The 16320-nt window shown below is 35.7% G+C and overlaps 1 protein-coding gene across 6 annotated transcripts in view; it reads left to right on the top strand.

Annotated features, from left to right (window-relative positions):
- Window positions 1–16320, top strand: part of ERC1 (ELKS/RAB6-interacting/CAST family member 1) — a 536554-nt gene that overhangs the window by 216267 nt on the left and 303967 nt on the right. For all 6 annotated transcript variants that reach the window (XM_006891318.1, XM_006891319.1, XM_006891317.1 and 3 more), the window contains one exon: window positions 9407–9542. In XM_006891318.1, the coding sequence (XP_006891380.1) occupies window positions 9407–9542 (136 nt within the window). The remainder of the gene's footprint in view (window positions 1–9406; window positions 9543–16320) is intronic.

The following is a 16320-nucleotide window of genomic DNA, read 5'->3' as shown; positions in this document are numbered from 1 at the left end:
CGCAGGAGAGGAAGGCCCTCTATGAGGTGGATTGATTCAGTGACTGGGATAATTGGGATGGGAGTGTCAGAGACAGTGCGATTGGCACAGGACAAAGTGGAGTTTAGGGCTGTTGTACATAGGGTCGGTATGTGTCGCAGACGACTCGACGGTACATAACAACAACAACAACAACAAGCCTTTGGGGTTGACAGCACGATTCCTTATCTGGTAGTAAATTACCAGAGTTTCTGAAGTTTCATTTTCTTTCCAGGAAGGAAAGCTTTTTCTAACCCTCACGAGCAACTCATACTAGGTTCGGTACCTTTCCTGTCCACTCTCATAGCACTTCACATTTACAGTATTTGCTTACGTTCTAGAAGGTACTTGAGAGCAGGAAGTGTTTTATTCATAAGTTTGATACATAATAAAGAACCCAATACCACTTGCTGATACGTCATTTCTGACTCAGTCAGCAGAGTTTTCAGTGGCAGATATCACCAGGTCTTTCACTAGAGGCGCACCTGGGTGGACCCAAAGACTCAGCTTTTGAATTAGCTGCTCATGTACAGTTTGCATCACCCTGATATTTGATAGTGGTGCTTAAACAAATGTTTATCTATTTAGTGTTTAATGCATATGCAGAGCATTTGTATACTGTCAGTGTCAGATAAATGTAGATTTTCTATGTTTTAGAGCCTACTTTCTTCTGAGTAAATCCTTAAGTATATTTTTTTTTAGTTAATTGGTAAAACCCTGATTCTATCCTCTGGTGGAGTTTATCTTCTTTACCTGTATTTGGTCTAATTTTCTGGCACGCATATGGTCAAATTAATTTTCTCTGTATGTAAAATTGTTCAGGTGTAGAATTCTCATCTTCCTTCTGGGGGACCTGGGTTTAAATTCCAGCCACTGTACCTTTTATGTTGCCTCTAGCTGTCTGTCAGCGGAAGCTTGGGAAGCTTGTGTGCTGCTATATTTGAGGAACTGGTTTCAAGGGTAACATCCAAGCTAACTAAGATGGTTTGGGAGAAAACGATAATTTAATGAAAATCAACCAATGAAAACCTCATATAGATCATAATGTTGCAATTCCCAGCTAAGCATGGTTGTAGCACAGTCAAGAGCAGTTTCCGCCAGTGCTTCGTAAGGTCACCGTGTATCAAGACCATCTTGGTGGTAGCTAGCAATAAACTTTTTCCTGACTACAAGACTTTTTAATTTGACCTTTTGGATTGTCCATGTAAAGTAAAAAAACAATTATACTTTAAGATTATGTAGTATCTTATCATTTAAAATGTACTTTCACATTCACTATCTAATGCAAAGAATAAAATTTAAGGTAAGAGCTAAGGAGGGCTCATTCTGTCATAGTCATCATTTTAAGTTGAGAGAAAATAATAGCTACAACTATAATACAACTGTATCTCATTTTTTAAAAAGAAAACTTGGAAAATTTTAAAATATTTTATTTCTTAAACAAAATTTTAAATCTACAGAAAACCATAAAAAGGGGGAAAATCTTCTATTCCTTTTTTTTACATTTTTATCCATTTTCTTTCGTATATCTCTTTGTATACATGTTCAAAATAATTTTCCATATTTAGCTTCATAGCTTTTCCTTTAACATGTCTTTTTGGAATTAAGAAAAGTAATCATTAAAATGACATGCTTAATATTTTAAAAATCTGAAATCGGTATTATTAATTTTTTTATAAAACATACATGTAAGCACACACTTATAGTACACACATATGTAATATGTGTTATGGATAAGGATAGAGGAACAATCAATTTTTTATTTTCTTTCTTAAAACACAAATAAAAATACCTTGACCTAGTTTTATGGCTTCGAGTTAAGGGATGGGATGACCTCACTTACTCTCAGATGTAATTATGATGAAAATGCAGGAGAATAAACTAAACAGTTTTGTACTGGATCAGAAATTTAGCCCCTAGTAGTTGTCTTAACCAAAATATAGTCAAGTGGCTTTAATTAGGATCTTTACTCTGTATGTCATAATGCCCACAAATAGGCTATTGCCACAGACTTTAGTAGTTGCCAGCACCATCTGGAATAATTCACAATTGCAAGGTAAAAGAATTTGTGTACTATTTCAAATTTATTTCTCTCTTATAATGGAGAATACTGTCTTTGCATTTAGTAAATCAATTTTACGATGAATTTAACTTTGAGAAAGAGCAGTTTGATTCATGGAGACAGAATATTGTTCTAGTCTTTGTCTTTTCTATTACAAAAATATCAACTTTTTTTACACTTCATTAATGACTGTTATCAGATGAAGAAGAAGCCCTAGTGGTAGAGTTTGTTCTATAGTGGACTGCTAAAAAAAATAAAAAAAGTTGGTGATGATTCCAGCAGCTGCCCTGCAGGAAAGGATGAGGCTCTATTCTCCCATAAAACTTTACAGACCTGGGAACATGACAGAGGGGCAGCCTGAGTGGGCAGTGATTTGGTGGCATTTGGTTTGGTAGGGTTATAAAAATGTAAAGTATTCACTTTCTTTATCAAAATAAAAACTATTTACATTTCTCGAGGTATTAGTGGTTTAATTATAGTCTCTGTGGCTAGAAATCTAAAATGAGACTTTTATTTTTTAAAAAATGTAATACTGTTTATTTAACTTCAAAAACATTTCTGCATTCTGAAACATACAAAAAAAGGAACAGAACATTGCAAACTGTATAAGACAGAAGGTTCTGGAACTTCCATGGATGCAGTGGTTCTTAATTTTGTTGACACTGAAGAGTTCCACAACTTGTTTACAAAGAAAGTTTAAAAATTACTCCAACTTAACAAAATGAAACAAACCCCCCAAAATACAAATACTTTTCATGCCTGCTGACCTCATATTTGCCCAGCTAAGAATGGGAGCAGATGCTATGTCACTATATACAAAAATAAAACCATCTGAAGCTAAATGAATGCCCACCGCAGTGTCAGCAGGTCAGCTTCTCAGTGCATGCCCTGAGCTCCGGGCCCCAAAGGGCATCTTCCCTCACCCCAGCCTCAGTGCCAAGCATGGACTAACAAGAGTTTGTCTTGGTTGTTTTTACTTTTTACTAATTATATGTACAGCTGAAAACTCGAGATTTCTAGCCAACAATCTTAGTAAATACCACCTTACAAATTACACAAATGGGGGAAATATCAGAAACCTCTTTAAATGCCTTGTCATACTAACAACAAAGTGCATAATCAGGAGAACATGAGAGTGCCTTTCCATTTTTAAAATGCCTGGAAAATGAGAAGGGGAACTTCAGTCAACTGAAAAATAATCATTCATTCCATAGTCCATAAAAAAATCACTCTGCTAACCTAAAGGTCATATTTCTCTGGCATCAAATCCACAGGAAGCTCCAAAGGAGAAAGATGGGCATTTCCCTCTTGTGAGAGTTAAAGACATATACAGCTCTGATAACGGTTTTAGGGGGCTCCTGACACCCATGACCGCTTCATGTAAACCACTGACGATTTCTAGAGCACGAAGAAAAGACTGCAAGATAATCATGATACAGTTTTTTAATTAAACCTAATGAGGGCAACAGACAGGTGTCCAAGAGATGCAGCAATCACTGCACCCCCTACACTAAGGTGTTCACAAGTAGACAGAGAGACTCTTTTATTCCTCCCCCTCCACATCCTTTTCATCTTCCTCTTCTACCTTTTCCTGGGCTGCTTTAGTTGGACACTTCGCATCATCAAACATCTCCTTGGACTTAAGAGTCAGCAACATCCTTCTCATGCTCCTCCTTCAGTTTTGCTGTCTTGTTGATGTAAGCTGCTTCTCCCCATCACTCAGGTTCTTCCACCTCTCACCCAGCTTCTTGGTCTCATCGCCATAGAGATGTCAGGGTTTGTTGACTTGATCTGAGGACAAAATTCAGAACAAAACAGGAAGAATCTAGACGGAGGCTGTTTAGGAGCATTAGGATCCTTCTCCTTTCCTCCTTTCACTGGCCCACAGTCCTTCATTTCTCGGTCATAATGCACCTTATCTACCTTGGCCATCTCATTGAACTTGGCCTTTTCTTTCCTAGACATAGTCTCCCACTCTCAGAGCAGTTCTTAGAGAATTCAGCAAAATTGACTGGAACCCCTCCGCTGTCCACACAAAGAAGGCGTAAACAGACATCTTGCCCTTTGGTTTCTTAGAGTCACCTTTAGTTATCTTATCTGTATTGTTCATGGTCTGGGCAGTGTAGGGCATGATGCACCACTCAGCTCTTAGCCTCATGCTAGCTGCTGTCCCAAGAGCCACTTCTAAAATAATACTTGAGTAACTCACTAGCCTATGTGTTCTTCAGTGAATTTTTATCCTGCTTTTAGTACCATTAATTTATTGTCTGATCATGGAAAATTTTGTTATAATCAAAATATTGTGCTTGAGAATAATTATAGCTAATGTTAGATGGATCTTGGAAAGCGGGGAATACCAGAGGAATGTCTGTGTGTCATTGATTATGCAAAGGTGTTTGATTGTATTGATCATAACAAAGTGTGTCTAACTCTGAGAAGAATGGGAATCCCAGAACATTTGATCGTGCTAATGTGAAACCTCTACTTGGATCAGGAGGCAGTTGTCAGAACAGAGCAAGGAAATGCTGCATATTCAAAATTGGGAAGGGGGTATGCCAGGAATGTGTCCTATCTCCATACCTTTTCAACCTGTATGCAGAACAGATTATCCAGGAGGCTGGGCTCTATGAGGAGAAATGTGGTATCAGGATTGAAGGAAGACTCATCAACAATCTTCATTATGCAGATGACACAACCCTGCTTACTGAAACTGAGGAGGACCCGAAGCACTTTCTGCTTTCTGTGGAAGGTCAGAGACTGTAATCTTCAGTATGGATTGAGACTCACTATCAAGAAAACAAAGATTCTCACCATTGGGCCTATTGGCAGCATCATGATAGATGGTGAGATTGTTAACAGCTTTAGTTTGCTTGGATCCATAATCAACACTGTTGGCACCAGCAGCCAGGAAATTAAAAGACATATTGTGATGGGAAAATCTGCAGTTAGAGTCCTCTCTAAAGTACTGAAAGAGTAATGATGTTAGTGTGGAAACTAAGGTGCACCTGATATAGGCCATGGTCTTTGCAATCACTTGCTTTGCATCAGAGAGCTGGACAATGACTAGGGATGATAGAAGGAGAATTGATGCCTTTGAGCTGTGGTGTTGGAGAAGAGTATTGAATATACCATAGACTGCTAAGAGAATGAACAGGTTGGTCCTGGAGAGGGTGAAGCCAGGCTGCTCCTTCGAGGCAAGGATTCTGAAACTTCATCTGACATATTTTGGACATGTTGCAAGGAGGGACCAGTCCTTGGAGAGGGATGACATGCTTGGTAGGGTGGAGAGAAAAAACCTCAATGAGATGGATTGAGTCAATGACTTGGATAATTTAAGTAGGTTTGTCAGAGACAATGAGATTGGCACAAGATAGGGCAGAGTTTAGGGTTCTTGTACATAGGGTCGCTACGGGTTGCAGGCGACTCTATGGCACATAACAACAACAACAACAACAACACATGATTGTCTTAGTAAGAGCCAGAAAAGCAGTGTATTCAGTAAATGCAGCATTCATTCATCATGAAAATGACTTTTGGCAGATAAAGAAAAAAAATGTTTCTGCATACTTAACAGTATATATACTTAATGGTGAGATGTTAAAAAAGTATTTCCTATAGAATACAGAAAAGACAAAAATACCCACTATAACTCCTTTTCATTCTTTTCTAAAAGTCAAAATTCAATTAGAGGAGAGAAAGGGGGAGAAGAGGGGGAGGCAGAGTGTGTGTGTAAATATTATTTGGGTTCAGAGTCAGCACCCATGTTAGCACCAATGAAGAAATTAAAAGACATTTTGCTTTGGGAAAAATCAAGATCCTTTTTAAAATGCTAACAGAGCAAGAGTGTGAGTTTAAAAACTAAAGTGCAGCTAATCTAAACTATGATATTTTTAGTTACGTTATATGCATGTGAATGTTGAAAAGTGAATAAAGAAGACTGCAGAAGAATTATTGCTTTTTTATTGTGTTGATGAAGAGTGTTGAATATCTCATTGGACTGCCAAAAGAACAAACAAGGCTGTCTTGGAGGAAATACAACCAGGGAGCTCACTCATTGGAGGCAATGATGGCTAACCTTCGTCTCACACACATTGGGCATAATGCCAGAAGGCACCAGTCCATGGAAGAAGATACCAAACTTAGAAAAATAGAGGGTCAGTGAAAGAGAGATGGTGTAGTTATATGGTTTAATCCAGTGCCTGTTATTACAATGGGTTTCAGCGTAGCAGAGATTGTGAGGTTGGCACAGGATAGAGCAAGGTTTTCATAGGCTGATCAGGGGTCAGCATCAGCATAAGAGCTCTTAACAGTATCATCTAGTAAACCCAAAATTATCCCCAAGAAATTGATTAAAATTAAAATTAGCAGGAGCATTTACCAAGCTTTCCAGATATAAAATTTATATTCAGAAATCCAATTTCCATTTATTTTTTCTTTTGTTTATTGGTTTGTTTACAAAGTTTGCATACATTATTTGTTTGACACTATTCTTCATTTACATCATGTTTCATACAGTCATTCTCATGCATTTTGGGGTTTTTGTTTTGTTTTTTTTTAATTATGTAGGAATTTTGTTGTTTTTTTCCAGTTGACATTTCTATACCAGCAAAAATTTTGTTAGAAAACAGAATTTTTTAAAGAGATACCACTGAAATAAATTGGGAAGTTTCAAACATTGCCTGGAAACTTAGGTGAAATGATGGTGGAAAGTTAATTTTACACAACAAAAAGAGACCATGCAGTCACTGTTGTTTGCAGTTGAATTGCTTCTGACTCACAATGACTCTACCAAACAAAATAGGATGGCCTCATAGACTCTTTTAGACTATCGTCTCTACAGGAGCAGTTAGTCAGATCTTTTCTCCCAGGAACTAGAAAGTGGGCTCAAAGGGCCAATCTTTGACTTTTGGCCAAGTACTTAATTAGGTAGATGAACTAGATGGTGCCCACATTCCACTACTCTGATAAGTGACACAATTGAAAAAAAAAATCTGAGGATGAAAGACTAAGTAGAACTAACTCAAATTCTTTAATAAAAGAACAAAAAGACCAGCCCTACCTAGACTAATAGAAACTGGAGGAACCTTCAAGATTATCACACTGAGATGCCCTTTTAGCTTGGAATTGATGGACTGCCAAGAGGTATCCCTTCAGTAAATAATAGATTGGCTTAGAGAATAAACAGTGTCACCTCTGAGAAATGTGCTCTTTACACAGTCACAAGTTTAGTCAGTAGTCAGCATTTACCCAGAAGCAAAGAAGAACAAGGAAACAGAACACACAGACGGGAATAATGAGGATGCTAACACATTGTGGAAATTGTAACCAATGTTACCAAACAATTTAAAAAGTTGTTCAGTGAGATTCTTAATATTTGGTATATATAAAAAGTTGTTCAGTGAGATTCGGTATATATAAATCCTTACTTAAAACACTAAATATACATTATGTATATATTATTTATTGTTAAAGGACTATCTTTATGGACTGGAGATGAGAATATTTTGTGCAAAGGTATAGAATTTGAGACCATAAGGAGATGATTTATGTATTTGGAAAAAATGAATTTTTTTATGTTAATGAAAATATAAAGCAGTCAAAGAAACAACTTAGTTTGAAAGAAATTTTTTATACTACATATAAGCGTAAAAGATTTCTACCCAGAAATAGAAAAATACCTAAAAGTCAACAGCTCTGACTTGGAACTCTGATGCCCTAGTGGTAAGATTACTTTGCAATCCAAAAGGCACATGGTTCAAATCCATCAGTTGCTCCATGGGAGGAGAATGGGCATTCTCCTTTCATGCAATTTGTTGTCTCTGAACATTGAATGGAGGGTCAGCTAGGGTGGTACCAAATCAGCAAACACAACAACAACTCAACAAGTAAAGATAGCCTCTTTGTAAAATTGACAAAAAAAGAAATACAGCTACTTCTCAAGAGGAAATTGCAATGGTCAAATACCATATGATGTTCTTCATGGTTATCAGGGATATTAAAAATTAGAGTAAGATGGTGTTGTTAAGTTGCTATCAGAGGTGGCAAATTTTGATAATTCCGTGTGAAGCAGTACTAACCATTGCCCTGTGGTGTGCTTGTCCATTGCTGTGCTTTCATATCAGTATGTTACCTTTGAGAGTTTTCCCTCTTTTTTTCCCTTGCAATTATTTTTTTTTCCAATTTTACACTGGTTTACAGTGTTTGTATACGTTGCTCCTCATATTGGATCCTCCTCACCCCCAACCCTTTCACTCTCCACCCCAACCCTTTCTCTCTTCAGCCATCACTGTTCCCTCATTTTGAGGGCCTCTTAATCAAATAGAATGTCTTTTTTGTTAGAGGTCTTTTCTGAATACATCTGCAGAGTAAGTTAGCCAGAGTCCAGCTATCTTCTCTTATAAGGATCATTTTAGTTTTATTTCTCCTGAGGCTGATTTGTTTACATTTTTGGTAGTTTATAATCAGTATTTTTAACCAGTACCAATAAGAGAATGCATCAATTATTTGTCTTTGTCACTGTCCTTATTTCCTATACATGTGAAGCAACTGAAAAGACAGTGGCATGGAAATATATATATATATTACATTTATGTGTAGTTTTATACATATGTCACATATTTATATAGAGAGTAACAGAAATCCAGATTGCTGAAAGGACAGGCACTGAGAAAAATTACCTGGGAATTTTAGCAATGGATACAATATTCTTTATCTTCAGTTGAATTTCAAGATTTTATCATTTTATCGGGGCCTCTGGTGGGTCTTTGGGACTGACTCCACCAGCTGTTATGCAGTAGAATGGACAATCATCTGTGTCTCTGAAAACCTTCTGGAGGGTTTGCTGTTGGTCAGTTTCAACAGTCATTTACCTCATACTGTTTATGTCACATACATCTCATATGTGAGGTAAATAATAATAATGCCTTTTATGTTCAAAATATTTTCTTTTATTAAAAATAGAGTTGTATTTCAAAATTTTCCTTAATCAGTCATTCTTATATATATTACCATTAATGTTGAGAGACTTCATACAAGCAACGTTAATTTTAGAATTGGTTTCTGTTTTCTGTCAGTTCAAAGTAAATAATACTTTTGCTTTATTATTTCATTGAGCTTCATTCTGGATTAAGATGTTCTTTAGAGGGAAACCAAATATCAGTATGAAGAGTTTGTTACTGTTGTTAGGAAGGAATTTTGGAAGTCGTAAAGACATTTTGCAGCAGGATGTTTTGTTGACTTTCACCAACATTATTAGTCTATATTAAACATATGTTGATTTTTTGTTTCTATATGAAATGCTTGATTTTTCCTCCCCTTTATCAATAGGCAAGTGAAAGACCAGAATAAGAAGGTAGCAAATCTGAAGCACAAGGAACAGGTGGAAAAAAAGAAGAGTGCTCAGATGCTAGAGGAGGCTCGGCGGCGGGAGGACAACCTCAATGACAGCTCCCAGCAGCTACAGGTTAGAATGCAAGGAGACTCTGAATGGATCCGGTCAAGAAAGCCAATCCATAAATGCATGTTGTTTTTCTCTGCATCTTTATCCTACTTTTTCTCTTTCTAACCTTGCTTGCTGCCTTCTTCTTTGACCAAATGTTTAGCAATAAAAGAATGGCTTTAAATAGAAGTGGCACATTTTAGCCCAAAGCTTTCTGAAGACACCTCAGTATAGGAGAAATTTCTTACGTTACTTCAAGTTGGTCACACTTAATTGGTAAGTTTAATGTCAAGTGGTCACTGTTACCCTTCAGGATAGTCAATGTAATCGTTTTCCAGTTCTGTTCATTAAAGAATATTAATAATCTTTATCTAATTTCCTTCTTTTTCCATTATTGCTTTTCCTTCCCGCACCCTATATATTTCTGCTTTCTTTTCTTATTGTAAAAATTTAATGGTCAATAATTTACAGTGAGAACGGACATATAAACTGTGCATTTTTTTGTCTCTTAAAAAAGTGATATTTGGTATGTAAATAGAATTATTTGCAGATTATATTAAACCACACTCAGCAGCAAAAACAGGCACTGTGTGATGTGTGCCAATTAAACATCTAGTATTTGAAACTGGGTCTCAGCCATTCATTCACTGTAATAGAGTGACTTAAGTGATAGTGTCTTCAGTTTCTAGATGAGGAAACAAACTGAGGCGCATTAAATGGCGTAGTTAAGACTCCGTGTGGCTTTCTAGGTGGCTAGGCCATGATGTATACAAGGACTTTCTGCATCTATATGCTGTCCTTTTAATCTTGTCCATAATACTTTACAACAGACACTTAAAGATTTTACAAGTGAATTCCATGAACTTCATAGAATTCTGTGAAACTTCTGGTATTATTCCTAAGCTACTATTAGATTATTTTTCTCTCTTTAACAACTTTAGTAAGTAAATCAGTATAAAATAAAAAAAAAATATTAGAAAAATAAAAGATAAAATCTTTATAAACTTTTTTCTTAATCTTAAGCCATGCAGTATCTCTTTGTTCCATTAAATGTGCCTTCCTTTGTAGGTTCCACATGAGCACAATTAAATGTTCTCGAATTCCCCACACACACACAAATATGATAGTTACATAATCCTGAAATCTAAATTTTTACTAGAAAGATTTGGAGGACTTACTCTCTAGCAGCCTCTTTAGAATTTAAAACAAACTCATGAAGATTTTACTTTTAAGCTTTCTGTACCTTCTTCCAAGTATAAGTTATGTGTTCCTGATAGGTTCAGTATAAAGGGCCTTAAACATACTAACTCTTTTCGAAAAGGTAGAGTAACAGTTTTCCCTTATATTGGCAACAGTCAGTATTGACAGTTTTCACTTCTTCCTGCTGCTGCTTTTTTTGTAGCTGGCGGCAGGTCAGGATGGTGACAAACTTATGCTGAAATGACGGGGAGGGTTTTTCCCTAATTATCATTGAGAGTGAGTCTTTTTTTATATTTTGAAATTTCATAAATGTCATTCAGATGCCTCTTCCAGAGTGACTTTTTTCTTGTGTTTTTTGCATTAGTTAGCTTCATTTTTGAGAGCATATAAATATTTGCTTATAAATATTGTTTTGTGCTTTCTGGTTCATATCTTTTTAAATTAATCTAGAATTTATTTTAATTACTGTATTTTGTGTGTTGAACATTTTCTTGACAGCTTATAATTTTACTAGAATATTAATAGGAATTTATTTCACTGCTCACTGATTTGAATCAGTATCTTTGTTATTTTATGAAATTTCTTAATTTCTGTTTCTAGGATTTCATCCCCCTTTTTTACTCTAGAACTCCATTATGATTAATGATAGGAAATCCTTTACTTTCCTGTGATACGGGAAGCAGTCTTTATATGTACCCCTCACCTATGTCATTTATGTTCCATTTCTCCCCCAGTTGAATGTGTTTGTATTAAGTGTCTTTTTATAAAAACAGTTATTATGGTAATACCCACTCAATGTAGTCTCTTATTTTTTTCTTTTGTAAGATGAGAGATAAAACAAGACCTATTTATTTTATATATAGAAAAATTAGTTTATACTAGATAAGTGACTTTTTTATTGTTTTCTCAGTATATGATAGCTATTAGAGTTAGAAAACTTATAGCTGATAGCCATATGTAATTCTTTAAAACATCATGAAAAAACACTGGACTACAAATTGGCGTACTTGGGATCTGACTTTTGCTTTTTTATTAACTAGTACTGTACCTAGTTGTGTTGTTTAAAAGCTGGGTTTTCTAATTATTATGTTAGACCTCACTGGTCTCCAGTTACCTTAATTGTGGACTCATCAACATGATGTGAAAATCATCAACAACTGTCGGAGTAGTGTGAGAGAGAGAGAGAGAGAGACTGCTTTCCACACAGTAGAGCAAGACCTTGGTGATGGTGGTGAAGAGAGTATGGCACTGTTGTGAAGAAACTGTGGCAAGGTATAACCAGAGGAACCCTGAGATAAAAGCCACAGTTAAAGATTTTGCCTCCTGATTGATCGAACTGGCCCATAGTTAAAGGTTTTGCCTACTGGATCATTGAAAGAAAAGGTGACTTTTAGCTACTTTGAGACAAACCTTGCTAGATGATTAAGGAAACCAGGGACTTCTTGAATTATTCCCACTGAACTGAAACCAGAATTTTCACTAATTTAGAAATTATGTCTTGCTGGTATTCTGGCTTGGGACTGCTTCTATAAAACCTGGACTTGCATTGGGTGATATTCTTTGCCTCCCTCTCTCTCCAACCTATTTCTCTAAAAAATGCCACTCTCAATACCACAGATGTAAGTCATAATAAATATCATTCCCAAATGATTGGTAGAAAAAAGAGCAGGCGCCTGGGAGGTGGCATGTCTGACCAACCAGCTGTTTGCTACTAGGGATACTTATTGATGGGGACAGTTCACCTTTATGAAGTGGGTTGAAGTCAGACTCTGCTACCCTCATCTTGCATCATCTACTCCCATTACACTAGTCAAAACATGTGTCTTAGTAACAGTGAGCATTGTAGTCTCTAAGAATTATTCCCCACTAGAAGAAGTTTTGAAATCAGGAAGGGCATCCCCTTCCTAAACAACATGCTTTCCAAAACCCTATGAACCTGATAAATGTCGATAGTTATGGAAAGTCTTCAGGCCTTTTGTTCAGAGGGTCACTATGAGTCGTGCTCAACTCAAAGGCAGTCAACAAATAACAACAGAAGAAGTTAGAAATCCTTGGAAATATAATATCCATATTGGAAAAGGAATCATAAAGGATAAAAATGAACAGTGGTTCTTAAGTAAGTTTTTCAGTAAATTTAAAGTAAGTCCAATTAAATTGCCTTTCTAATTAGGTCCTAGATGAAGATTATATTGCTGGTATAAGGGCCGTAGCATCATTCAGTAGGAAAAACAAAAAAGGCTGTATGTGAAGACTACTGGATTTGTATAGAAGGTACATAAGAGTAAACTTGAAGGAAAGTTTGAGCATATTGAAAGACTAATGATGTCATGGAGTAATGTAAGCTGTTCACACATTTTGGTTTTTTTAATTTCAATATTTACTATCTCTGAAAACCAGCTGGAGAGTCAGCTGACTTGACAGTATACAACAACCAGAAATAAAGAATGAATTGGGCTGCAGCCATTAGTGACTGCTAAAGATCATTAGATATAATACTGATGCTGAATTTTCAGGGAATGGAGCAAGTTGATACCACTTGCACTCATTGAGAAATCTTCCTGTCTCTCTTTTTAAAAAAATAAATAATAAAGATAATCAGACATTTTGAGCCATGATGCACATCAGGGAGTACACAGTATATGTCAAAAGAGTCAAATCCTAATGTGATCAAATGAGATAAAAGAATATATTACCTGTGGAAATGCTAAGTACCAAATTTATCTTATGAAAAATTCAACATGCCAAAAGTTGGTGTCTTAAACTAATAAATGGTAAATTGAATATGAATGTGTATATTACAAATAAAACAAATAAAAGAATTCAGAAACTTGTAACTTTAAGTAAACACAGTATTTAGAAGTCAGTTGGATGCTGACTTGACTAAATAGTTGATAAAAAGATGCTTATGAGTCCTTGTGGGAGATGCGGAACCCTCATGTGATATCAAATGTTATTTTAAAGTTTTCGGTTACTTCAGGTATTTATAGAATTGTTTTATGTTATCAGTTATTGACTTATATAGAAGTATTTGTGGATAAATGACATGATGTTTGAGATGAGGAAATTGATAATACTAGTCTATTTTAAATTTTTTTCATTTTCTTTTGTTTTTGAAAATATATATATATATCTCAAAGTGTACACCAATTTGACAATTTCTCCATATACCATTTAGTAAAGTGATAACATTCTTTGAACTTTGCAACTATTCTCACCCTCCTTTTTTGGATTGTTCCTGCTCATTAACAGAAATTCATTGCTCCTAAGGTTCTTACCTAATCCTTCAAGTTGCTGCTGTTAATTTGATCCTAGTTAGAGCTTGGTACTCAAGACAGATATTTTTTTATTACCTTAGCTAACTTATTGATTAATTTTAGAGATGATTCCTGGGAGGTAGAATCATTCTTGGTTAGTTACTGAGGATGGGAAGAGAGAAGAAGTGGAATAAAATTAATTAATAATTAGAGTACATATTAAGGTGGGTGAAAGGCATGACATTAACCAATAAAGAGATGATCGGTACAATATAACTAAAGAAGGGGAAAACACAGAGAGGTATATATGGATTATAAGCAGGAAATGGAAAAAACATATAAAAGGGTATTATGAATATTGAAATTAAAAAAACCAAAATGTGTGAATAGTTAAATGAAAAAATTAATTTACTTTGTAAACATTTACTCAAATCACAATAAAAAGTAGTTTAAAAATTTTAAAAAGGAACATGACTTCTGAATATCCCCCGACCCCCAGGATTTAAAGATTTACACAGAACAATTGTCTCAGAGGTTTATCCACTTTCATAGCTTTGGGAAATCTGATAACAGAATTTGAAATTCTGTTTTATGTTTACTTCTCTTTGATCAGGAGTCTTCAATAGAGAATCTTTGCACTGAATTTTGAGTTAATGGTAGTCAAGTACCGTCTAGTTCATCTGGTGTGGTGACACATAGCATTGACTATTTTTAGATAAGTATGAAAACTGAGTGACAGTGACCTGGAGTTCACCATACTGCCTTCTATATGCTTTTGTGTATGTTTGAAAATTTTCCTCATAGCTGAAAAAAACATATAATCCTTTAATCTCTTGAGCTTTATTTTTATGTTGCTAAAATAAGATGTAACACTGTCTTAACTACATGTATTTTAATAAGTTTTTCAGCTTTAACCCAATCTACTTTAAGCATAATTATATAATCTTGGAATAGGGTCCTTGATTCTAGCTTGATGTCTTTTTACTCATTTATGTTTTATCTCTTTTAAAAACTTATATTTTCCAAGTAGCATTTTATGTCATGGTTTAGCTTTTCTTTTAGTAATTCAGCTTTCTAACTCCATTCATCTACTTTTACTTTCCCAAACTAAAAATCAGTTTTTACTTAACGCATACTGGAAAAATTATAACAGAAATTTGTTTACATTCTCCCCAGTTTTCTTCCCATTTTTCGTTTGTAATTATAACATATACACATTTTTATGTTTTGCTGCAAAAAAGGACAAACGCAACATGGGAAGTTGATAGTTAAAGCTCTCCTAATTCCGCAAAGGGGAACTGTCCCCGTTAGTGACATCCATAGTAACAAACTAATAGCTACAAGGTCAGACATCACCACCCACCAATTCCCCCCTCCCCACGCCTCGCACCTTCTTCTACTAGTCACTGTGTCCTAAATTCGTTATTGATGACTCACAAACTTGGCTTTACTCACATTTGGGAGATTTATTAAGGAAGTGTAGGTAGGGGGATTGGGGAATTGGGGAATGCAAAGTACTTCACACAAGTCCAAGTTTTAGTGAACATCAGTCCTAAACCAAGTGAACAGCAAGATACAATTTCACAATCAGTGAAGACGGCTTCTCTATCACAAGTGAGAGTCCAGGTTCAGCCCAGCAATATAAATGCAAGAAGCCTCTGGTTTTCTCATTTGTCCAGCAAGCTTTGTCTCATAGCAGTCACAAGTTAGCTCTTCCTTCTGTTAGCCAGCAAGCAGAACTTTTAACTCTAGCTCCATCTCCCGGCCTCTCAGGCTATGCTTCGCCACAATCTAATTAAGTCTTCTTCCTGTATTGGCATTTCAGTTGGTGATGATGTTGAAGATGCTAATCAATGGGCAGACTGTGTCTCCAGTGAGATAACTGGAAACCTTACCTTTTTTTAAAAAAAAATAATAATAATACTGATTTATTTAAAGTTCAGATACATTGTTTTTCACACAAGATCCTTACCATTTCCTTCACACACACACACCCCTCTAATTGTGCATCCCTTTGATTAACACCCCAAATCCCTGCCCATTCTCACTCCTCAGCTTCCACCTTCTCCCCACCTTGGATCCTTATCCTCATTCTAGAATAATAGTTTTGCTATTTCCTTCAAAGCAGCTTGAACGTCTTCTGTCATCAGCATAGGCTCTTGCTCATATGTTATTTCATTAAATTCTTTTATGTCTGCCAGTTTCTTTTGATACACTGACTCAGTATATTCTTTCCATCTTCTTTTAATACTTCCTGGATAATTTAATATTCTGCCTAAAGCATCCTTGCTTATAGCAACTCGAGGTTTGCATTTCTTCTTCAGTTCGTTGAGCTTAAGAAATGCTGA

The sequence above is a fragment of the Elephantulus edwardii genome, unplaced genomic scaffold (assembly GCF_000299155.1).
Source record: "Elephantulus edwardii isolate Elephantulus edwardi_28Jun2011 unplaced genomic scaffold, EleEdw1.0 scaffold00096, whole genome shotgun sequence".
Classification (NCBI taxonomy): Eukaryota; Metazoa; Chordata; class Mammalia; order Macroscelidea; family Macroscelididae; genus Elephantulus; species Elephantulus edwardii.
Note: the sequence above shows the minus strand (reverse complement) of the source record. Positions and strands in the feature narration are given on the sequence as shown.